Source organism: Camponotus floridanus, unplaced genomic scaffold (assembly GCF_003227725.1).
Source record: "Camponotus floridanus strain SB8 unplaced genomic scaffold, Cflo_v7.5 scaffold150, whole genome shotgun sequence".
NCBI lineage: Eukaryota > Metazoa > Arthropoda > Insecta > Hymenoptera > Formicidae > Camponotus > Camponotus floridanus.
Window position 1 is genome coordinate 215,838 of NW_020229271.1, and position 25,641 is coordinate 241,478.

Below are 25,641 nucleotides of genomic sequence, written 5' to 3' on the forward strand. Positions count from 1 at the left end.
TTTTCTGTCAACTTCTAATTCAGATGTAAATTGTAGTCTGTCATGAAATGAGTTAAAAATAGAAAGAGTCATGTCAATAGAGTCGGAAGGAACTGTCATTAAAATATCGTCAACGTATCTAAAATAAAAACGGGGGGTAAATTTGAGCATATTCAAAGCATTCTTTTCTAGGTCTTGTAAGACAATATCAGCTATGATAGGTGATAAAGGAGATCCCATGGGAGTACCAAAAGTTTGTTTGTATATGATGTTATTAAAAGTAAAAAAAGTAGAGTTTAAAACTAGTCTGATTGCATTTAAAAACTCGGATTCGGGCAGATCACACGCATCACGTATAAAACACCATCTGTTCGAGACGCTGAGAAGAGCAAGATCAATAGGAATATTCGTGAATAAGGAAATGACATCCAGAGAGATCAGTTTAGAGTTATCATCTATATGGACATTTGCCAAATTATATACTAAATCAAAGCTGTTGTTAACCTGACTAGAGGCAACAGGCAAGTTCTTAATTATGACCTTGTGCAAAAATAATGCGATAGAATAAAGTGGACTATTAATAGAAGAGACAATGAGTCTGAATGGAATGCCAATCTTATGGATTTTAGGCAAACCATAAGCTCTAGGCAAGATACCATCGGTGAACAGAAAAGATTTATAAGTTACATTAGAGATATAACCGTGATTCTTCCATCTAGATAATACTTCTTTCAAATTCGAAATCTATTTTTTAGTAAGATCTTTTTTGATTATTACATAGGTGTTCTCATCACGAAGCAAAACTTCAACTTTGTTTAAATAATCGGATTTATCGAGAGCTACAGTAACGTTACCCTTGTCAGCACGAGTGAGGATGAGATCTTTGTTATTATGGAGAAAATTTTTTGTGGTCGAATAAAGGCATATTAACCATTCATTATGTAAATTTCTTGGATAGGAAAATGAGGAAATATTTTTAATTATGGATTTCGAATTGTCTCTAATAAGGTTTTTTAATTTAGGAGGAATCTTCCACAAGTTGCATTCTACTTTCTTATTTTTTCGACAAGCGATTACTATCTTTGCGGCATTGCGTTCTTGATTCCTGTTTTTTATAATATTCATTATCATTTATTTTTATATTAATTTTATTATGTCCTCACCGTACCATTATTTATATCTTATTTGTCATTGCGCTGAAGAAGGTTCGAAGCAAGAGCCAGAAACGTTCGCTATTATATTTATTTATATTATTATTATTTGTAATTATTCAAATTGTACTGAATTTGCTTTTCTTTATCGGTCTATACTATTTTATTAAACTATTTTATACGATTATGTAATTTTATGCTCTCTACCGCCTTTTATCTTCCTTTTTTTATGTTTAAACTTAAGAGAGATGTTTAAACTTCTCAATATTTGTTTAAAAAAAAGGGTTGCCGCGCCTGGGAGCAATAAAAGTGAAATCGAGTGGTCCCCTTTTGTTTCCGGTCTTCCTGTTTGAGCGTGTTGAGTGTAGAATTCGTTATGTGAAGGTTATTCTAATATGATAAGTTGATCCGCAGTTCCCCAATGTTCGGGGGTGCTGGCCCCGTACGCGGTGTGCAATACTTCTGCGCGGAGTTGGAGATACTGGATTCTCCTCGGGTCTCCCGCTGCGGATTCCAAGGGTGGTAGAGACGGGTTGGTATCTATTACTTTCAGTTCACGCGGCCACGGAAAATACTCTATTGTCTTAATCCTGATGTCCTTCCTTAGGGTCTTAAGTTCTTTTATGGCAAGTCGCGGATCGAAGTATGCTTCGTATTCAGGGTCAAAACTTATTCTTTCTGTTCCCAACAAGTCGCTGTCCTCTTGGGTAACAGGATCGTATTTATAATTAAAGTATAATTTGCGCGCGTGGTATAGGTGTCCGCCTCTCCTTGCTTTGGGCATTTACAGAAAAGATTATATTAATATAATTGCGCTGAGTTCGACCATGGGATTGTGACGGATTTCGGGAACAGCGTGCGATTATTCGCACCGGAGTTCCTTCAAGGGAAGGAGTGCCGAATGTGCTGGGTATTAGCACCAAACAGCGGATTTAAGAGGTAGCGATGTATGTATATATTTTACAATTTTATTTATTTACGATGGTAGTGTTACAAGTATCGCTTCGGTTCGAGAGCTATCGGCGCGGACGCTGGATATAGTAGTATAAACGGTAGTATCGCAATCGAGAAATAGTAGAATCACAATGAATTGTCGGGAATGGTAACGAAGTCGGAAATAGAAATACGATCGGAATGGCAATGCCGTGGAAATAGTATCGCGGGTCTGAGGAGCACTTCTGGAAGAGATATGGCTCGCTCGGCGCTCGAGATAGAAGTGAAGATTTTTGGGACTGATCCAAGGTCCCTTGGTTTGTGCGGGTCAGGGATGGAAAGGGTTGAACTCGTGGGGGTGTTTTTCGGTGCGGGTGGCGTCTTGGCCATCTCTCGCCGTTTTTGTGAACTTGCTTGAGGATTGATAACGTTACGTTTTAGCTTAAGACGGTGTGGTCGAGATCTAGTGTCGGTACATTAGTTATTCGTATTTATCTGCAGTGGGTAAAATTTTTAGCGCGGGGGACGTAACAATATATTCAGGATTCGCCAGCGGGAGTCCGCAGATATGCGACCAGGTGATTTTGCTTCGCACAATCGGCCCAGAATACGTGGAGAGACGCGGCAGAATGTACGCAACGACGGGAAGGATAGCACCCGTTGCTCCGGACGAGAGGCTTAACGAAATCCTTCCTCTGGTGGTTACTGATCGGGCTCCTCCGATTCCGACGATTGCCAATGAGGAACGAGGTCCTGGTAGTCGAAGTCGCTGTGCTAGGGCTTCCGCGATGAGGGACACTTCCGAACCCTTATCGATCAAGACTCGGACGGCTTGAGATCTCCCCAAATGATCGGCGATAGTTACGCCCGCGGTCGCGAGAAAAATCGCCTTGCGTTCCGAAGGTGGACGCATAACTGAGAGCGAGCTGGCCTCGTTGGATAGAGCAGATTGATAGGCATCGTGAAGCAAAGAATGATGCTGTGACTTGCATGAAACGCACGTCTTGGTGGACTGACATTTTGCCATCAAGTGAGTGCCGCGGCAATTGAAGCATAACTTGTTGGTTTCGACGAAAGACTTCCTTTCGCTTGCGGGCTTGGCTTTGAACTCCGAGTATTGCATTAGAATGTGTCTTCCCTTACACACGGCGCACTTGAAGGAGTCCGATCCGTTCTTCGCGAAGTGTGATTTGGCGGAGTGCGGAGGATCGTTTGACGTCTTCGCGTTTGCCTTCGGCTTTGCGGCGTTCAAGGCGAGAATTCGCTTCGAGACGAAGTCGAGATCAAGGCGTCGTGTTCTGGCGGGTCGAAAGAATCGCATGTGGATGTCTCCCATTCAAGCGGAGTTCGCGAATCGAAGAGTTTGATAACGGGGTGGTTAAAAAGGTCCATCCCGTGGGTGGCGATAAGCCTCTTAATGCTCTCCTGAGCATTCACGGCAATTGTGATGGCGTTAAATATGCGATTCAATTTTTCGGCGGTTTCGCTCTTCATTTTTGGTAGGGCAGTAAACGCGGTGAAATTGGAGCGGATCAGCTCTCGATTGTTCTCATAGTGATTGCTCAGGATGGTCCAAGCTCGCTCGTAATTATCTCCGGTAATAGATAACGAACGAATTAATCTTTCCGCAAGTCCTTGGAGACAGGAACGGAGATGAATGAAGTTTCTCGACATCTGAGATTGACGAGTTGTTGCCGATGAGCGACAAAAAAAGATCACGGAACGCGGGTCAATCTCCGTACGCGTCCGAAAAAGTTTGGAGCTTAATGCGCGGCAACGTAGTTTTTGGAGCATGCTCTGAATTCGGCTCAGATTTGGAAGTAACTGACTCCGCATTAAGTTTGTCAGCGTACTCTGTTAGCGTGCTTCGTTGGGACATGTAAGTATATTCTGCGGTATCAATGAAATCGGCTTTGCGTACTCACTCTCTAAATATTTTTCTTTCAGAGCTGCCCGTATTAATTCGTGTTGAGCCTCGAATTTCGCCCAGAGATTATCGAAGATCATGAGACGAGCTTGAACGGCGCCGAGAATGATGTTGTTGACCTCCATCTTGCGAAGATTGTCTATGGAGACATTCGCCCGTGGATGTCGGCTTGAGCTTTCAACAGAGCCTTCAGGTCGGCACTCATGATAACTGATTTGCTTTGTCTGTTTAGGAACTTGCTGCACTGCACAGCACTGGAAAGTCACTCGCGAAGCTGCGGATGAGAAAAAAGCTCCGGCTCGAAGGACTAGAATGTTCGCGAAGCGACTGCGGAATGTCCAAATACTTGTACGACGTCGGGGTTAGAGCGTACCTTCTTCCAAGTATGCGAGCCGCACGACGAGGCTGAATACTATAAAATATAAATAATTATACAACAATATTAAAAATTATACAACAATATTAAAAATCAATAAGTAACAAAATTTTTTAAACGATTTAAACTTACGTGTCGCATTTCTGCTTCTTACACGGTGGAGTTTCACCGTTTCGAATCGGAACGTAGAAATTCATATTTCTTCAGCGGTGAACCTGTCACACGCGCGATTGATGCAATACTGCAATCGTATAGAATCAATATCAATTCAAATAGTATCCCAAATTGCGATGTAGAGGGGATTATTGCTGACGCAACATTTTAATTTCCTCCAAAATTTTGTCGCGCCGATGTACGGCTGCGATGACATCATCCTCAGAACAAAGATTTAGCTGAAATTGCTAAAATGTGTATCATCCCTAGACAAAGATTTAGCTGAATTTACTAAAATCGAGCGCCGATGTACAGCTGCGCCTGATGCAATCATGTTAAAATTATTCAAATGTATGTGACAAATAGTGAAAAAATGACCGCCAAGGTTAAAACATGCATCATCCCCAGACAAAGATTTAGGTGAAAGCGCTAAAATCGAGCGCCGATGTACGGTTGCCCCTGATGCAATCACATTAGATTTTTCAAATGTACGTGACAAAACGTGAAATTATCAAGGTCAAATTGCACACGGTACTACGGGGAATTTTTGTAAGATGAAATCGTTCTAGAATGTTCGATGATAAAACAATGCATGAGACGATATATAAATGATAGAGAGACGCACCAGAAGCTAAAGTGCATCAGACCTGTCATTAGAAACGCTAAATTTTGCAAGTGTACGTTAGCAATATGGAGGAGCAAATTTTGCGAGAACAATCCGCTTTGCTTGATTCGTTGGAAAACTACATTGTGTGGGAGCAACGATGCGACGAGTACATCGAGTCGCTGGAAGAGCAAAGTCGAATCAAACGGCCGCGATTATCGATCGGAAATCGACAATCACTGATTGCTCGGATCGCGCGCCTCGAAGGTTTGAAAAATTCGGTACGTGGACGTTTCGTACACGCGGGTGCCGGATGTAGTGTGCGTCAAAATGCACTTGTGTGGCGCGAAATTGATACAGCGTTCGAGAGTCGCGTATCAACTGGTGCGGTGATAAACTATAATCACATCGAACTATAATCACGCCAATTTCTCGATGACGCTAAAGACATTGTGTTGGAACATGTGCAGGACGCTTTAAAAAAACACAACAGTGTAAAAGTGAACACTATATTCAACGGCGAATTTGTGTCGGGTGATAAACACGCGAATAAAAGTGTGAATACGAGAAACTAGGAACTCTTTCGCACATCCGATTTACGCGAGTGATACGAACGGCGTGTTATCGAGTCCACCCTAGCGTCGCTGGAAGAGTTTCAGGAACGCGATAGCGGGTGGGCTTTGTCGCGAATACTGAACTTGACTGTAAATATAAACAAGTAAATATACAATCCTTTGTTCGCCGGATGTCACATCAAGTTACCGCGGGAGATTATGCTAAAGAGAACGGTGATTAACGTGCAATCAAAGGACAATGCGTGTTTCGCGTGGGCAGTGGTCGCCGCTCTGTATCCCGCCAAAAGTCATACGGAACGGGAATCATCGTACCCGCATTACGCGACAGTGCTGAATCTCCGGGACATTGAGTTTCCAGTGACTGTGAATCAGATTAAAAAATTTGAACATGCAAATGACATTTCAATCAATGTGTACGGCATCGAAGACAAAAACATTGTCCCGATACGTCTTTCGGATCAGAAGCGGGACAAGCATGTGAACCTGCTGTACATTGAAGATGACAACAGCGTGGGACATTTCGCTTGGATCAAGAATTTATCCTGGCTCGTGAACTCACAACTAACCAAAAATTATCACAAGAAATATATCTGCGATCGGTAAGTTTATCTTATATTAAATCGAAAGGAATTAGGCTCGTTATATATTCAATAACATGATAAGAAAATTAGCGTCTACGAGCGACAATGGATGGTAAATGCCTGAAAAATTCTTTTTGATTGTACGCGAAATTTTAAACGAAAAACACGGCATATGCATATATTTTACTTGGTGCATTTAACCAAGATATAGATTCTCATTTTTGAGAAATTCTATACAACCCTCTTTACCCCCCCGAAGAGACGTAGACGAGAAAAATATCGGGGCGAAGTCGCTGAATCGGGAATCGAACCCGAGTCTTTCGCTTGCCGGGCGACTGCTCTTACCACTGAGCTATTCAGCCCCACACCGATACTACCCTCGTCTATTTGTTTATAACTATGGACAATGAAACGCGATCATTTCAGCTAGCGCGTGAATTAAATTAAATCGAAAGGAATTAGGCTCGTTATATATTCAATAACATGATAAGAAAATTAGCGTCTACGAGCGACAATGGATGGTAAATGCCTGAAAAATTCTTTTTGATTGTACGCGAAATTTTAAACGAAAAACATGGCATATGCATATATTTTACTATAAGACTCGGGTTCGATTCCCGATTCAGCGACTTCGCCCCGATATTTTTCTCGTCTACGTCTCTTCGGGGGGGTAAAGAGGGTTGTATAGAATTTCTCAAAAATGAGAATCTATATCTTGGTTAAATGCACCAAGTAAAATATATGCATATGCCGTGTTTTTCGTTTAAAATTTCGCGTACAATCAAAAAGAATTTTTCAGGCATTTACCATCCATTGTCGCTCGTAGACGCTAATTTTCTTATCATATTATTGAATATATAACGAGCCTAATTCCTTTCGATTTAATTTAATTCACGCGCTAGCTGAAATGATCGCGTTTCATTGTCCATAGTTATAAACAAATAGACGAGGGTAGTATCGGTGTGGGGCTGAATAGCTCAGTAGTAAGAGCAGTCGCCCGGCAAGCGAAAGACTCGGGTTCGATTCCCGATTCAGCGACTTCGCCCCGATATTTTTCTCGTCTACGTCTCTTCGGGGGGGTAAAGAGGGTTGTATAGAATTTCTCAAAAATGAGAATCTATATCTTGGTTAAATGCACCAAGTAAAATATATGCATATGCCGTGTTTTTCGTTTAAAATTTCGCGTACAATCAAAAAGAATTTTTCAGGCATTTACCATCCATTGTCGCTCGTAGACGCTAATTTTTTATCTTATATTATTTGAAAAATTATAATTTATATAAAAAATCTTATGATAAAAAAATTTTTTTCTTTTACAGATGCCTTCATTATTTTTATTCAGACGCCAAGTTGCAATCGCATACGGTCGACTGCGAAAAGCTAAACGACTGCGCTGTCCGATTGCCGAGCGACAAGGACAAGCGGCTCGAGTTCAGCAACCCTAATCGGAAGGAGCAGCTTCCATTTGTGGTCTACGCCGACTTGGAATGTGTCTTGGCCAAGACGAAAGAAGAAAAATTATATCAACGCCATCGGGTATTTAGTTTAGCTTATTATGTACATTGTTCGTACGACGACTCATTACCGGCGTATCATTCGCGTCGTATCGCCGATTGTTTAGCATGGTTCGCCGAAGACCTTAAAAATTTAGTAATTCGCGTTAAGAATATTTTAAAAACAAATGTCCCCATGGTAAATTTAACGTCCGAAAAGTGGGAGAAATTCCATAGCGCCACACGTTGTCATATATGCGAAAAGCCGTTCGCGCAAGACGATACACGCGTTCACGATCATTGCCATCTGACCGGGCGGTACAGTGGTCCCGCGCATTCAAATTGTAATCTAAATTATAAAATTTCTTTTTGCATTCCGATAGTGTTTCACAATTTATCCGGTTATGATTCTCATCTTATCATCGAGGAAATAGCCACAGCGTTCGAAGGGAAAATCAAGTTATTACCGATAACCAAGGAAAAATATATTTCGTTTACCAAAATTGTTGATCTTAAAGAAGAATAAGAATCAAAAAATCAAATAAAATTACGTTTCATCGATTCATACAAATTTCTCGAGTCTCGATAAATTGGCATCATTTTTGGACAAAGATAAGCTTAAAATTTTAAAATCGGAATTTCAAAATTTATCAACAGAAAATTTCAATTTGTTAACGCAAAAAGGTTTATTTCCGTACGAATACATCGATTCCGTCGACAGGGAAAATCGAGTGTGCGAATGTATATGAGAATATGAAGCGTGACATTGTTAGATTCGATACGAACGATTATGCGGTGGATAATGCGTACGGTATACCGCGTGTAAATAAAAAGGTGCCGGATCTGATGAAGGACGAAAATAACGGTGCCATAATGACCGAATTCGTCGGGCTCAGAGCAAAGATGTACGCGTTACGAATGAATGGAAAAAAGGATACGAAGAAAGTCAAAGGTGTCAAAAGCAGCGTTGTAGCGAGAACGATAACGTTTGACGATTACACGCGGTGCTTGAACAAAGAGATTGAAATGACGCGTCAGCAGTCGTGTATACGATCTAAACTACACCAAGTATACACGATTCGCGAGACGAAAATTGCTCTGAGTCCGTACGACGACAAGCGGTATATCGTACCCGATACCACCGATACATTACCGTGGGAACATTATCGGATACCGTTGTAAATAAATGTATATTTCGTTTATTAATTGTATATATTTATATTGTATATATTTTGTACATTTTATATTATATATTTTTATATTTATATATTTATATTTTAATAAAGGGCCTAGGGGGATAAGCATGTAAAAGTTGCCCCCGCACGTATCAAGTCGAGATTGGCATCATAGATTGACATCTATGTGTCTAAAAAATCCTGTAAATATCAACCTTAAAATTTCATTTTTGTAGGAGTTATGGAGAGGGAAAGTAAAATAAAAAAAGTGATTTTTCTCGAAAACGGCTCAACCGATTTTGATGAAAAAAAAATATGTTATGAACATCAACAAGTCTATTTTAAAAATAAAATTAAAAAAAAAATTATGACAAAAAATACGAGTAAAAAAAATTTTTGAATATTTCAAAATTTTTTTTTGAGGTTATGTTTTAGAGATACATCTCCAATTTAAAAAAAAAAAAAACCTTAAAATGTCTACTTTAACATCTATTTTTTCCAAATTTTTCATAGAGGTACTTCATGGCGAAAAATGATGAAAATCATGCATGCGATGCGGTACCACGCTTTCACAGCACACTCGCTCAAGCTACGCATATCGATCTCGACTGACCGGTTGACACTATATTAAACTAATTTTAGTCTGTGATCATATGTCACCTTTGGCAATCTCCCGAGTCCACTATTCATTTGTTTTCAACTCTCTCAGGCTTACAACAGATAGCCGAGCGTTTTATTCAGAAAGCCAACTTTGGCCGTGACTTTTGCTTGCTGCTCATATGAAACATCTGAAGAAATCTATTAATGAGAATCTTTCGTTATTTTATGATTCGTCTTGAAAACTGATTGATGTGCATTCTCGATACGTAATAACTGCTAGCAGTTAACTTATGTCCCGAAGTACGTAATACCAGCTTTAGTTTTTTGATAGTCATTTGTTTTTCTGATTATTGTGCAGACTCAGTCTTCCAAATCCGCTATTACATTTGTTTCTCTACGCTTTTCGATAGAGAGCCGAGCGTTTCATTCTGAAAGCCAATTTCAGCCGTGACTATTTTGATTTTTACATTCTTTTATGATTTTTCATAAAAACTGAAACGTTTTTTTTTTTATTAATCGCATTTGTTACTTAGTCGTTTACTGTTTGTCACTAGAAGTTTCTGTTTTTCTTTATTTGAGTATGCCTAGGACAGCAACGATAAAATTGAAGTGTGCGGGTTGCGACACATTTTTGAAAAAAGTGACAGGTAAAAAGAGAATTATAAATAATGTCAATGAAGCTCATGATTTCTCTTCATCTCTACAGCGAATAATAGTTGTTAATGACATTTTATGTAACATTTTATGTAACAAATGTCGACTTTCCATTTATAAAAAGAAGAACCCCGAAAAAGATGCTGAGTCTGAAATCGAAAGAGACCCTCCCTCTGAATCCGATAACGATGATCCAACATTCAAAATTCAATTCAGACCAAAGGAAACAATTACTGAGGTCGAACGTATCGAAATTCCCATCCAACGAACTGTTACTACGCATAAATATTGTTGTATTTGTTTATTGTCAGATAATCTGACTACGATTCCTGAAGAAGCTCGAATTTCAGTATATATTAAGAAGAAAATCTACATACCAAGCGGAAATCGATGTTGTAAAGATCACTTAATAAAAAATAGAATTTATGAAGATGATCTTAGTCTCTTGAGAGTACACTCTAACACAGCAAATCTCACAGCATTAGAGTTATCCAAAGTGATGGAAACTCTGTCTATAAAATGTGATTCGACATTATTAGACAAAGTGGGCGAATATAGTATTTCGGAAGAACAGTTAGAAGTTTTTACGGGATTAAATTGGGAAAATATTAATACTATAAAAGATATGTTGATTTCACTGCGAAACAGTAAATCCCGTTCGGTAATCCAAGCACTCGTTGTCTTCCTATTTAAATTAAGGACAGGGAACTCTAATAAAATGATAGCTTCTATCTTACAATTAAAGAATGAACACGATGTTTCAGATTATTCTAACAGTATAATCAAATCTTTCGAAGATGATGTTTTGCCATTACGTTTCGGCTTAAATTCTTGCAATAGAGATGATCTTATTCAGAATCATACAACTGAAATGGCAAAAAAATTATTTAATATTAATGACAATTTGTTTTTAATTTGTGATGGCACGTACGCTCGTCATCAAAAAAGCACCAACAATGAATATCAGAGAAAATCTTTCTCTGGGCAGAAGAAAGTTCCTCTGTGCAAACCTTTTACTCTGTGCACAACTGACGGCTACATTGTTGATATGCTTGGACCATACCTTGCTAATCAAAATGATGCGGAGATTTTAAAAAGTGTCATTGAAGATCCAAATAGTTTGCGTAAGTTCCTAAAAGAAGGTAATATTTTTGTCCTTGATCGCGGTTTCCGTGATATAAAAGACATTTTAGAAAAAGATTTCAGAGTTTTGATGCCTGCTCTGAAAGGAAAAAGGAAACAACTGTCCACAGAAGAGTCCAATGAGTCACGGTTTGTCACTAAAATTCGCTGGGCAGTTGAATCTGTTCACGGTGTGCTTAAACAAAAATATCGCTTTTTGGATCATAAAATTGACAACAAGTTGATACCGAAAATTGGATCTTACTTCAGAATCGCGTCGTTCCTCAACAACACCTTTGGAAAAAGGTTTCATTCTGACGTAGACACTTTTGATGACATTCTACAGAGAATGCATAGTCAAAAAGATGTGCAGAATACTTTGGCGGATGAGGTAGAAGAAAATGGTTGGCTTCGTCGAAAGCTACCTTTCAAAAGTGTTACATCAGATGATATTTTAGATTTCCCAGAAATGACAGAAAGGGATTTGAAAATCTTATTCACCGGTTCATACCAACTCGGTCAAGCCATATCATATTTGGCAGAAATGGTTGACAAAGATGGTAAACTAAAAATTGAGTATGTTAAAGATCAGTCAAATGTACTCAAATTGAAAGTTCCATCTCGTCATATTTCTCGAACAGCATATCGATGCTTCTTAAGATATAAACCTAACAGTGTTGGTGTTTCTGGTTTGACACATTACACATGTGAATGTGCCAATGGCAAACGGTCTGTTGGTTGTTGCTCCCATATTGCTGCAGTGGTGTATTATTTATCTCATGCTAGGTACTTATCAAAAATTTTCAAACCGGCCGAAATACTCAGCGAAGTATTCAAGAAAAACAATTACATTCCAGTAATTGAGAGTGACAGTGATGAAGATTAAAAAAATAATTTCAATTCCTATAAAAGGCCCTGTTTTCTGAGAGGCGAGGGAACTCAGACTAAAAAAGCACCCCGATTTGTGAGAGGCGAGGGGACTCACGTTAATAAAGCACCCCGATTTGTGAGAGGCGAGGGGACTCACGTTAATAAAGCACTCCGATTTGTGAGAGGCGAGGGGACTCACGTTAATAAAGCACCCCGATTTGTGAGAGGCGAGGGGACTCACGTTAATAAAGCACCCCGATTTGTGAGAGGCGAGGGGACTCACGTTAATAAAGCACCCCGATTTGTGAGAGGCGAGGGGATTCACGTTAATAAAGCACCCCGATTTGTGAGAAGCGAGGGGACTCATGTTAATAAAGCACCCCGATTTGTGAGAGGCGAGGGGACTCACGTTAATAAAGCATCCCGTTTTGTGAGAAGCGAGGGGACTCACGTTAATAAAGCACTTCGATAAAAAGTTGAAAACCGCATGCATGATTTTCATCATTTTTCGCCATGAAGTACCTCTATGAAAAATTTGGAAAAAATAGATGTTAAAGTAGACATTTTAAGGTTTTTTTTTTTTTTAAATTGGAGGTGTATCTCTAAAACATAACCTCAAAAAAAAATTTTGAAATATTCAAAAATTTTTTTTACTCGTATTTTTTGTCATAATTTTTTTTTTAATTTTATTTTTAAAATAGACTTGTTGATGTTCATAACATATTTTTTTTTCATCAAAATCGGTTGAGCCGTTTTCGAGAAAAATCACTTTTTTTATTTTACTTTCCCTCTCCATAACTCCTACAAAAATGAAATTTTAAGGTTGATATTTACAGGATTTTTTAGACACATAGATGTCAATCTATGATGCCAATCTCGACTTGATACGTGCGGGGGCAACTTTTACATGCTTATCCCCCTAGGCCCTTTAATATATTTTATACGCATATTTTATGTTTCAATAAATGTTTACAATACATTATTTTTATGAATCCAAGAGTTGTATGATTTATCCATTCCCAACCATTTCACATAAACCTCATCACCCTTTTTTTGTATAATTTTTTCCACGAGATATACGTCGGGATTGGCGACGCGTTGTAACTCGTATTCGTAGAATCCTTCAGCGACGGGATTTCCCCGCGAATCTTCGAGTATGCACGTCGCGGGATTAGTTTTCTGCACCTCGATAATCTTAAAAATTTCGGTCGTCCAATTTGGTGTGAAACCTTTTTCAAAGATGGTCTTGTATTTGCTCACGCGTACCGAATTGCCTACTTTAAATTTTGCCGGAGCCGCAATTTTTGCTGTACACCGTATTTAAAAGTTTTTCGGCGATCGCTGGAGTGACGTCGACAGGTCTTATACCGATGGTGCGATGTTTTCGCGTATTGTACTCTGCAACAAGTTGAGATAGTTCGTCGATCCATTTGTAATTTCTATTCAACGTAAACATTTTCCACATATTGTTTTTTAAAGTACGATTGAATCGTTCCACGACCGAGGCTTTCATAACGGAATATGTCGAGTAATGATTAATGTTGTGTTTCTTCATGAGTTTCTGCACACTCGAGTTGTAAAATTCTTTTCCTCTGTCGGTTTGAAAATTTTTCGGACACCTTTTATCATTTTCAATAATCTTTGCGATCGTTTCGGACATTTCGTTTCCGCTCTTACTCTTGAGCGGTACGGCCCACGCATACTTGCTCAACACATCGATAACCGTGAGTATGTATTTATGACCCTTGTTGAGTCGAGAATACGAACGCATGTCCACCACGTCCGCCTGCCACAGATCATCATATCCGCGTACAATGACGCGTCTTCGTGGAAAATTTCTTCTCGCCGGAGCATGTAATTCCTCGACTAGTTGCCGCTTTTCGGAGGTGTTTTTGTTCTCTCGCACGTTTGATCGAGGCATAATTAATATGCGATATTAGTATATCTCGCTTATGTCGAGTTAGAGGTTGCATGTCTCAGCACATTCTTTATCTCATCCATCATTAATCGCAGCGCCTGCACGTTTGTTTCGAGCGCGATAATTTTTTGCTCAATTTCTCCCTGTCGATCTCTCAAAAGTTTATCCATGTATCGTTTGTTGACGACGTCGGTATCAGCTTCCGGTTGCGCTACGCGTTGAATCTTGCGCGACCTTGCGTCAAAGCCGGTAGTAGTTTGGCAGAGAGCGTTATTGCGAACGTAATTTCTCAATAATCCATTCCATTCATAGTACAAATTGTTCGACGTTCCCAGCGATAATCCGAATTTATTAATCGACATTTCGATACCGAGAACATTGACCGAATGACACGTATCGCCGACGCATAGTTTAATTTATAATAATGCCGGCCTCGCGAAGTTCTTCGATAATCGACAAGATTTCATTGTCGTGAGCATTATTGCCGGCTCGACGCGAGGCATCCAGCAATCGCAAACGATCCACCAATTCATTGGGATCGTTCCAATGCACGTAATCGATCATGTTGTCGCTTAACGTCATGGTGCGCGGCGCGTCAATACCTCTTCCCATCTTTCTATCGGGGAATAATGGTGCAATTATATATTTGTACTTGTACCCTTTATTAGTTTTAATAGGATTATTAAAACTAATAAAGGGTACGATATAGAATCGTCCATTGATCAACGTACTATCTTTATGGTTAGATTCCGATATCTTTGGCGCCATAATGTAAAAGCAAATTCTGATAGTATTTTTAATGCACAACATGGGAAAACATAAATATGTATGTCAAGGACGAGCTTTATTGTAAAATGTAAACAAGAGTGTCACAATGTAGACAATGTTTTGTGTATAATGTAGTCTTATATGTACATTTACGATATATTTCAAATGAAGCTTATATTGAACTTAAAAAGTTTAGGTTAGGTACCTTCAAAATTTACGTTCATGGCGTCATCAACGTGGTAATAAAGAATTAAGCTGCGGAACTGTAGTGGATTATTATTCATATTGTCGTGAAATAGCCGAAATCATCAGTTCTCATCATGTTAAACCATTCGGTGGCAAAGATAAAACTGTACAAATTAATGAAACATTTTTAACAAAAAGAAAATACCATCGAGGCTGGCTTACAGAGCAAATGTCCATCGTTGTTTTGGGTATCTATTGTAAGGAAGATAAAACTGGCATTTTCTTTAAAGTAGATGGAAAAAGTAAACGCGATTTATGGCCATATATTAAGAAGTTCATTGATCCCAAAACTTCTAGAATTTGTACAGATAGTGCGAAACAATATCATGGTGTTGAAAACGTTATTTCATCTACTTGTACACATCATACTACGAATCATAGCATCGCAGAATTTGTAGCAGCGAATGATTCTACAAACACAATCAACGATCTAGAATGTCAAAATAGACTCCTAAAAAAAGCAATTGTTTCTCGAAAAAACACTGCAGCATTATATCAATATATAGCATTATATTATTACCGGAAAAATATATTAGAAAAAGAATATCAACATGACTATGGATCACAAATTATGCACTTTTTTGAAGACGTTGCTAGAGTTTATCCTGTTTGGATAAATGGAGAAAAAAAAGATATACTTACTTTGAAAAATCTTGAACCTTTTCCACAAGATATTAATAATATTGAAGATAATTTACTAAAATCATCTAAATATCAACATAAGCTATCAATTAATGAAGAGTTTAATTTTGAAGACAGTTCTGATGATGATGCTGATAGTCCATCATTTGATTCATTATAATCAATAATAGTTACTACGTTACAATATTTTATTTCTATTCTAAAAAAATCATTATGTTAATAATTATTTAAACAAAACGTTATTTACTACAAATTAATAAATAAATTCATTTGTTTCATACATTTACAATAGTTCGATTTATAAGTAAAATTTCGCTCTTCCTCAAGAGTACGTACGTAACAATTTTCAATATCGTAAAAAAAATCAACAACGTAAAAGTGAATTATTGTTGCATCTTATTTCAATATACAAAAGATACACAATGTCAAACGAAAACGTATATAGATTATATACAGCGTCATTAAGATTAATATTGTTTATTAATGATATGTATTGATCGTAGAATTTTTTAACTATTTTTCCCATGTTGTGCATTAAAAATACTATCAGAATTTGCTTTTACATTATGGCGCCAAAGATATCGGAATCTAACCATCTTTATCAATGACTACGAAACCATATTTACGCTGCCAACATTTCTGACACAATGCACGGAAATCGTCGTAAGACATATCGGTATTCACGTGATCGTTGTACACATGTTTCAAGTTTGTGCCGTCGTGTTTAAACAGGATCAGCAGATTCGCGTGGTCGCGTATAAGATGCTTAGGTATCTTGGCGTACGTCTGACAAAGATAGAAACAGTCAACGCTCGAGTGTCGAACCATTGAAAAGTACTCTCTTATCGTATCCTGCTTGTCACATGCCACGTCATCAAAGATAAAGATGGAATTCGGAAGCGCCTCGCTCGGTGGAATGACATCGCTGTTATTAGAGAATGTAAAGTAGCCGATTTCATCTATAGGTGCTAGTAAATTTTCCAAGTATTTGCATTTCGGCTGTTGAAGCGATTTCGAGTATACGTACACGTTCTCGAAACGTACACCGTGCGGACTTTCTATCAAACTAATCAACACGTTTGTCTTATCGCAGTTTGAAGGGCCGCAAACGATACCGCGTATAGTAGTCGGCAGCATGTTTCCATGCTTGCGTACTTTTTTCTCCGATATTAGTCTATCGTCGAAATTTGATACTTTGATTATCCGCGCTTGTCGCACGAACCGCATGTTTTCTCTTTCGAATCAATTTTGCAAATGATCGCGAGGGGGAGATCTATTTATAGAAGTGTCTCGACTCGAAACCGCTCAGTATCAAAAATGTTTCTCCTTCTGTCGAATGAGAGAGATATTCTCGGGCTTACCGCCAAACAACTGCAGTATATCCCAAAGATTTTATTACTTCAAAATTTTGGTGATTACGTGGAACGATTGTGGGACAAGCTTCCAGAATATATAAAGGCTGATTCGGAGGTGCGACAATATCGTTCGTGCATGCGACATTACAACCAGCCGTGGCAACGAACACACATTGACGGTCCGTCTCCATTGATAAAAGATTGCGACGTATGTCAGCGAGAATTGTAAAAGGCAGCGGCCTCTTAAATCGTGCGATAAACGCGCTTCCATCGAATTACATATTCCCGATTATCAGTTTTGCGGGGCGGGAACTCGATTAGAGAAACGATTGGCTAGAGGCGATCGAGGTATCAATCCATTGGACGCGGCGTGTCGCGAACACGACATTGTTTACGCGCGAAGCAACGACCTCGACCAACGTCACATCGCTGATCGCATACTAGCTACAAGAGCGCGAGAACGCATTACCGCGAGGGATTCGACTCTCGGTGAAAGAGCAGCCGCTATGACTGTTTGGGCGGCAATGAAGGCAAAGACAAAACTCGGCATGGAAAAGCCATCGACGACAAAGAGGAGGAAGAAACGAATACTTCCAGTAGCGAAACGTGGTGGTATTTTACCACTTTTACCGTTGTCGGTTCTTTGGCCGGCGGTGCAGCGGGAATCGCAAAGGTGGTAAACGATAGCAAGGCTGCGCAACGTCAGCTGGAAGAGATGCAGCGTCACAATCGCGCTATGGAAGGTCGCGGACTTTATCTCGCTCCGTACAAGCGCGGACAGGAATTCTCAACAAAGTCTAAGAGAAAAAAAAACGTCGAAAAAACATGAAAAATGCCTACGGGTGCGACAACTAACGTGCAATTGGAACAATTTGCGAAACGTATGCATTGCAACGCTTTTTCAATTCTAAATGTTTTATTCTCGCGGGGGAGCGGAAGCGCCGTCAAAAACACAAGGGTTTATGTACTCGCGATCGGCGGGACGGGGATGGAGGGTGTCCACGCGCGAGCCGCGGCGGAGCGAAGGCCGTCTCGTTACCTCAGAACTGGGCGCCAGGTACGGTCTCTCACGTACCAGTTTCACAAATTCTTCGAAAAACGCGAAAGAATACAACAGCCCGCTTCGCCACGGGCTGGCTAGCTCGCCTAACGGTAGAGGGGCGGGGTTTGCAGGAAAAAGTGAATTGATTGAGCGAGCTTACTAAATTGACGGACAAAGACGGACACAGAAATCACAGACGATCGCCAGTGAAATAAAGAACGCGAGATTTAATAAATAAAAATAATAACAAATTTATTAAGAAAGGAAATAATAAGAGAAGTGATTAACAAAAAGAAATAACAGCCGATACCGAATAGAAACAGAAATAAGGTACTAGACGTGCACCGACAATAATTCTCGAAACGCTAGAAAAACGCGCGATATTCGACGGCGGTCTACCAAGGAGCGCCTATTGCGGAAGCTTCCGGAAGTCGAAGCTCCTGAGAACGATAATTTCTTTACGGACCCTTGATAATTCGAATTCTCGATAACGGTCGTATCTTACGCGAGAGAGAGAGAGAGCGATAATACCTGCCTATCATACGCAGTTTCGACAGCCTCGCGGAGATCTTAATAATTAGCTGCGTATCTCGCAATTTCCTCCGAGCGTGCTCGAAGTCGACAACCCAGAAATAAGATAGCCGATCAGCTACGCAATAAGCGACAAGATATTAATTCCGCGAGGAGAGATCTCGCATACGATGGGCGGACGATACCGGCGAAGTTCGATAGCCGGCGGCGGTCAGAGATTTTTCCGCCTTGTTCTGCGACGCTCGCAACTTAAATATTTCTGGCAATCGGGGCGATGCGACAATGTCGTGTCATACCCCCGATACCTTCGACAGCGTGAGAATGAATTATCTTCTCGTCTCAAGGCACTAAGGAAGGCCGGGCGACAGTTCCGCTCCGTGCCTCCTTCGATAGCCGCAATAATCGCCAGGAATTTCCTGACCTCAGATATCGTTACTTAGGATCGTGCGATACCCGCACATCGCGACAGTTTCAAGGAATTACGTTCCTTCTTTCGAGACGAATAACTCACACGCACACAATGGACGCGACAAAAATACGCCGTTTCGCGCAATACTCACGAATGACGATGATAATACACGAGGACGCATTAATCACGACCAATTACATTCCACAGACTCGCTCTGAGACATATTTCAGAGGTGCGAGACGCGGCTTCGACAACCAAACGACAGCCCGTGCGAACTACGCATTTCTCGCGATTTACGACGCACGCGGTCGATACCCAAGGGTCGAATGCTACACGTATTACGCACCCTGATACCCGGAGAGAGACGAGATTTACTCTACGATACGCACTTCCGTCGCCAGTGTCCGCGCTTCCTCGGTCGCTTGTCTCCGGTCGCCCGAAATACACAAAATCGACCGACTCGGCAGAAGGCTCGAGCAGTCGCGATAAGCCGTAATGGCGACGGCGACAGAACGGCCGGCGAGCGGACACGATCACGCTCGCGGAGTACAATAATTCGTGGGCAACCTCACCGATGAAGTCTTCTCCCGGCTGCGGGGATGATCCTCGGTCTCGTCCTCCAAGTTTCGTTTCGTCTCACCAGTGCACACAAAATAAATTCGCGACTGGCTTAGACGAGCGGCTGCGACAAAGTGAGCTCTGGATCTCTCGATCCAGGGTCGATAGCGGGGTCGTTGGCCGCGCAGGGGGATGCGCGGACCCCTGGCCAATTAGCGGCCGACACGCGCGAGGTCCTGGCGCCTCGCGCGCCACGCGACGCATTATCGCGCCCCGCGCGGAATAGCGCCAAACTTGAATGTTGCCGCGGGCCCTTATATGGCCCGGGTGAGGTCCTTCCCGGACGTATCCTCTCCAGGAGGAAGGCTATCGCAGCGGCTGTCATTCCCGGCTGTCGAGGGGAGGCTATGCTGCCTTCCCCTGTCCGGACCCACGATGCCGGGCTTTCCGGGACAGGATCCTCCGCTCTCAGGAATGTCCTTTGGCTGTCGTTCTTCGCTGTCGTGGGGAGGTGATGCCGTTCTCCCCAGGTCTTCGGTGTTCGGTGGTGAGGCGCCTCAGACTCGACTCGATACAAAGTAAAAAGATAGTAGAAAAAAAAATTAATAATATACGCAATACAACACGGAGTCACTCGTCTCTCCGGGGAGCGCGATAGTTCTCTCTCTCTCTTGACCCTTGACGCGGCCACTCGGCCCGCGCCCCGTCAAGATTGCCGGGGCGGATGTACGCGGCGTGACGGCCACGTCACATCATATACCTTTCTTTAGAGGTGTTTTCATGCGCAATAATTTACCGATAAGCGGTGTACGACGAAACGAGAGCGGTATCGTCAATATGGATGACGTTGATGGTCCCGGTACTCATTGGGTAGCGTACGCAAAGAGGGGTGATCGTGTCGTATATTTCGACAGTTTTGGAAATCTTCGACCGCTCAAGGAACTTGTGCGATATTTCGGACGAGTGAAAATTGAATACAATTACACATTGTATCAAAGTTATAATCAGAGTATCTGTGGACAGTTGTGTTTAAAATTTCTTCAAACGATCAATTTAAAGCCTGACAATCCATCGTCATGACTCAGTATTCGTTCGACATGTCACTGACACTTACGTTGACTGGCAGAAGCAGCGTTCTCGCTGTAAGCTATTTCCCTGCTATAGATTTGACCGATGCCGATTACGAGCTCGGATTAACGGATTTTGAAACTTATCACACGATTCCGAACGTAAATTTTTCGAATAATAAACTTTATTTTGACAACGACGACAAGGAAATTACGATTCCCGAAGGATCGTACGAATTGCACGCCATAAATGACTATCTCAAACGCGCAATTTTGCGAGATGAACACCTTTCCAGAGATGTTGAAAACGATTATGATGAAGAATATCCAATAGTGGTCCGCGCCAATCACAGTACGCTAAAGAGCGAAATCAAATGCGCCTACAAAATAAACTTTACCAAACCCGACAATGTAGGATCCTTGCTTGGATTCTCGTCGAATTGCAACCTCGCAAGTGGTATGAATCGGACGAACCTGTTAATATTATAAACGTAAATATTATTCGTATAGAATGCAACGTGACTACTGGTGCGTACAGCAACGGCATGCACGTACACACGATACATGAATTTTCACCGAGCGTACCGCCAGGATATAAGATATTGGAAACGCCGGCACAGATCATTTATCTATCGATCGTCGTACGGAGCATTACGGATTTAACGATACGTATTGTGGATCAAAGAGGTCGATTGCTCGATTTTCGAGGAGAGGAAATTACCGTAAGATTGCATATACGGCGGCGACAAACATAGTATGCTTGTACTGAACGAAACGGAGCACGCGAGAGACAATACTTTTACGCGGGACAATACTAGTGTAGTAAGGCGAGCGGTATCGGGTGACAATAATAAGATTACCGTTAAAAAGAAGCTGAGCGCGTTGAATCGTGAATTTTTGAAATCATTGGGATTCATCGTACGAAAAGAATGATTGATGTTTTGAATATCGGAGGTGAGCCAGTCTTTGATCGCATCGTCAAGATTGAGACTCATACGTACAATCCGTACGCCAATACGACGCTTGGATACAGCGACGAGATACGAATACCTATACAACATCAGGATTTATACACGTTACCGTGCGAAAGCTTTCTTTACATCGAGGGAAGATTTAATGTGCGTAAAGCGAATGATGAAATGAAGGTTGTATTGGGAAACAATTGCGTCGCATTCATGTTTGATGAGCTTCGATACGGACTCGACGGAGTAGAGATTGATCGCAACAGAAATGTTGGAATAACATCGACGCTCAAAAATTGTCTCTCTAACGCACCAGAAAAGTATAAACTTGAAGAACGCTGCGTGGGATTTGACGTACAACGGTGACAAAAATTATTTCAACTTTTGCGTGCCGCTCAACATGTTGCTGGAATTTTGCGAAGATTATAAACGCGTTGTGATTAACGCTCGTCACGAATTGATTTTGATACGTTCGCGCAACGATAATAATTGTCTATTCGGACATCCGTCGTCGGAAGCTGAGATTGAATTACTCAAGATACAGTGGCGTATGCCTTACGTAATATTGAACGAGATTAATAAATTATCAATGTTGCGAATGTTGGAAAGCGGACGATATTTGAACATGAGTTTCCGATCTTGGGATCTATACGAATTTCCTCTGTTACATAGCACGACCAAACATTCGTGACCGTGAAAGCCGCCTCCCAGCTAGAGAAACCGCGATACGTGATCTTTGCACTGCAAACTGATAAAAAGAATTCGGTGTCACAAGATGTTACATTGCTCGATAACTGCAAATTGACCAACGTTAAACTCTATTTAAACTCGGAATTTTATCCCTACGATGATTTAAATTTAGATTTTGAAAAAAATAGATTCGCCGTCCTATTCTACATGTACTCTCGTTTTCGCAAATCTTATTACGGATGCGATAATAGCGCCGCGCTATTAACCATTCCAAAATTTCTACATTGCCGTCCTCTAGCGGTCATTGATTGCTCGCGACAAAACGAGTCTGTCAAAATTGCTACCGTAGACGTGAGAATAGAGTTTGAGTGCAGGGAAAATATACCTGCGAATACTACCGCCTATTGTCTCATCTTGCACGATCGGGTTGTCGAATATAATCCATTGACTAATGTAGTCCGCAAAATTACATAGGTCAGCAAATATCCCCTCCATTGCACATGAAGAAAAATATAAAATATTGAGATGTTTGACGATCGACATCAGTCTGCGATCGGATCTTATCATCATGGCTGCGCCAACGTTTGTGGATCTGCAAGGATTTATCGTTGGAAAAAATTTTGTCGTGAAGGAAGCTGCGGTTTTAAGAAAAGGATCCGTACTTTCTCATTAGATTTTTACATGCCCGGTACCATGGTACATGCTCACAAAATCTGAGAGATGTCAGGTTTTATGGCTGATTAAAAACCACCATGGATTATCGTAGAATGATGGACACGTTTCATATTGGAATTCGAAACGTTTAATCACGACGGCGGTGATGGGTGCAACGGAGGAGGATGATGCGTCACCTCTCGTGTACGTTAAAGGCCATGAAAAGCGACAATGGTTGGCCGATATACTGGACGATGATGCGAGAAACGATGTGATTATCGAAACTTTGGATGCAGACTATGAGGATGTAGCTTCTTTAAATAAGTTAGATATTAAGAATACTATGCGTTGTGAAAATCATGTAAAAAATTGCGCTTTACAAAATGTATTTAAAATTTATAATTGGTGGTTGAAACATCATGATGATGATTTTTCGAATCCATATTTATAATGAATTGATGATGCGATATATTTTTATCGTCTTTCTTATTCTCTCCTTTTTTTCCTCATCCCTATCTATGCATGTGCGCAGTATCGTGTTTCCATACGTGACACAGCTGCCACAGATATTGTATTTCGATACTACATTGTGATACATTGTAATACATTGTAATATTTGTTTGATAAGTGAATATAATTTTCCGTTCAATTACCGTTCGATGACCGTTCAATTACCGTTCATTCCCGTTCGAAGAGTGTTCATTTCCGTTCGAAGAGCGTTCAATTACCGTTCATTTCCGTTCGAAGACCGTTCGATAACCGTTTGACGAGCGTTCGATGACCGTTCACTTACCGTTCATTTCCGTTCGAAGAGCGTTCGATGACCGTTTGACGAGCGTTCGATGACCGTTCACTTACCGTTCATTTCCGTTCGAAGAGCGTTCATTTCCGTTCGAAGAGCATTCAATTACCGTTCATTTCCGTTCGAAGAGCGTTCATTTCCGTTCGATGACCGTTCAATTACCGTTCGTTTTCGTTTTATCGGTTGATGCATTACATTATATCATGCTAATTTGCATGGGAAGATGAGATAGTTTTGTCTTACGACATGTTTTTGGCAAAGCGATAATGATACGTCCCTATTCTAAAGTTTCGTACCGAGAAGTTTGTCTGCTCGGAAAGTCGCGATATTAATATTATATTATATTATACCGCGCTGAGTTGCATGGGACCGGGTGTACTTTTGTCTTACGATGCGTTTTTGGCATGGTGATAATGCGACATCTCTACTATAAAACCTCGTGCCGGGACTTCGTTGCCGCTTCATAAAGTTCTAACTGGTGCGCGAGTAAAGTGAACAAGCAAATACATAAAAATGGAATACATTTACGAAAATTGCCCGGGGTGGAAGCAGGCTTTCTCGGACCTGCTTGCGGTCCTGCTGGTTAACCTGGCCTTCCATTGGAACGTGAGTATTGATTTTGCGAATATTTTATAAATTATTTTATATTTATATTTATATTACTTATATTTTTTATTTTCTAGTTCCTATCTGAAGTTGAAATACCAGGGTTCATAAATATAGAACATCGACAATGGGTGCGGACGGGGGAGACGATATGATCTCTCCTTCATGTGGGGCGACACCCCGGAGAGTCCTCGAAATGAGGAGGACGTTTTCGACCTTCGGAGGCTCTTCGGGGAAGAGCCCTATATGGAGGAGGAGATTTGGGTGCCCAGAGAGATTCGGGCACCCAATGGTGTACAGAATGGGGAGCACAGATGTAAGTATTTTTATAAATATTGTAACTATAGTATTTTATAAATATTGTAATTATAGTTTTATATTAACGCGCATCTTTTTTTCTGTTACAGGAGCGACCCCCTCACCTGGCTCTCCTGTCCCCCCCGCACCCTTAATTATATTTTAAATTTTATTATTTCTTATATTTTATTATTCTTATTATATTCTTAATTTTAAGTACATACACACACACAATTGTAAATACACACATTTTTAATAAATTTATATTTTATATTTTGATTTAAAACAAAAAATCTAATTATTTATGCACCTCTCCATGCGTTCCCATCCTTGCGTCTCTCTTGTGTCTTTTTCGCGCTAATTTTAAGTATCGCTATCTCTATCATACTCGTTAGTTGTAAGTCTCGCGATATTATCGTTCTCTCTTGCACGCGTCGTCTTCGCGCTATCGTTCTTTCTTGTATATGTCGTTTTCGCGCTATCGTTCTCTCTCGCACGCGCTAGTTGTAAATCTTCGCGCTATCGTTCTCTCTCTTGTACACGTCGTCTTGGCGCTATCGTTCTCTCTTTCATATGCATTCTCTCTCACTCGTGTTGTTCTTGCGCTATTGTTCTCTCTCGCACGCGTTGTTATTCTCGATATTATCGTTTTCTCTCTTTCGCTTAGAATATATACTCGTTGTTCACTTACCTTTGCGTCGTCCTTCTCCCACCTATGCGTCGTCCTTGTCCCACGTTAACGCCATCCTTGTCGCACTCGTAGCACTGTCCTCTTCACACACTTTGCACTGTCCTTTTCCCGTACGTAGCGCTGTCCTTCTCACACCACCGTCCATCGGTCGCGCCGCGGATCCCCCTTCACTGCGCGGACCCCCTCGTCCATCGCTCGCGCCGCGGATCC

At 40.9% G+C, this 25,641-nt stretch overlaps 1 protein-coding gene across 1 annotated transcript; it reads left to right on the forward strand.

Moving 5' to 3' along the window:
• The first annotated feature begins 10,127 nt into the window (after window positions 1-10,127).
• Window positions 10,128-12,209, forward strand: LOC105248620. The gene is made up of 3 exons (XM_011253508.2): window positions 10,128-10,194; window positions 10,513-10,848; window positions 10,966-12,209. Exons 1-3 carry the CDS (start codon window positions 10,128-10,130, stop codon window positions 12,207-12,209), a joined length of 1,647 nt encoding a protein of 548 aa, XP_011251810.2.
• Window positions 12,210-25,641: the final 13,432 nt, after the last annotated feature.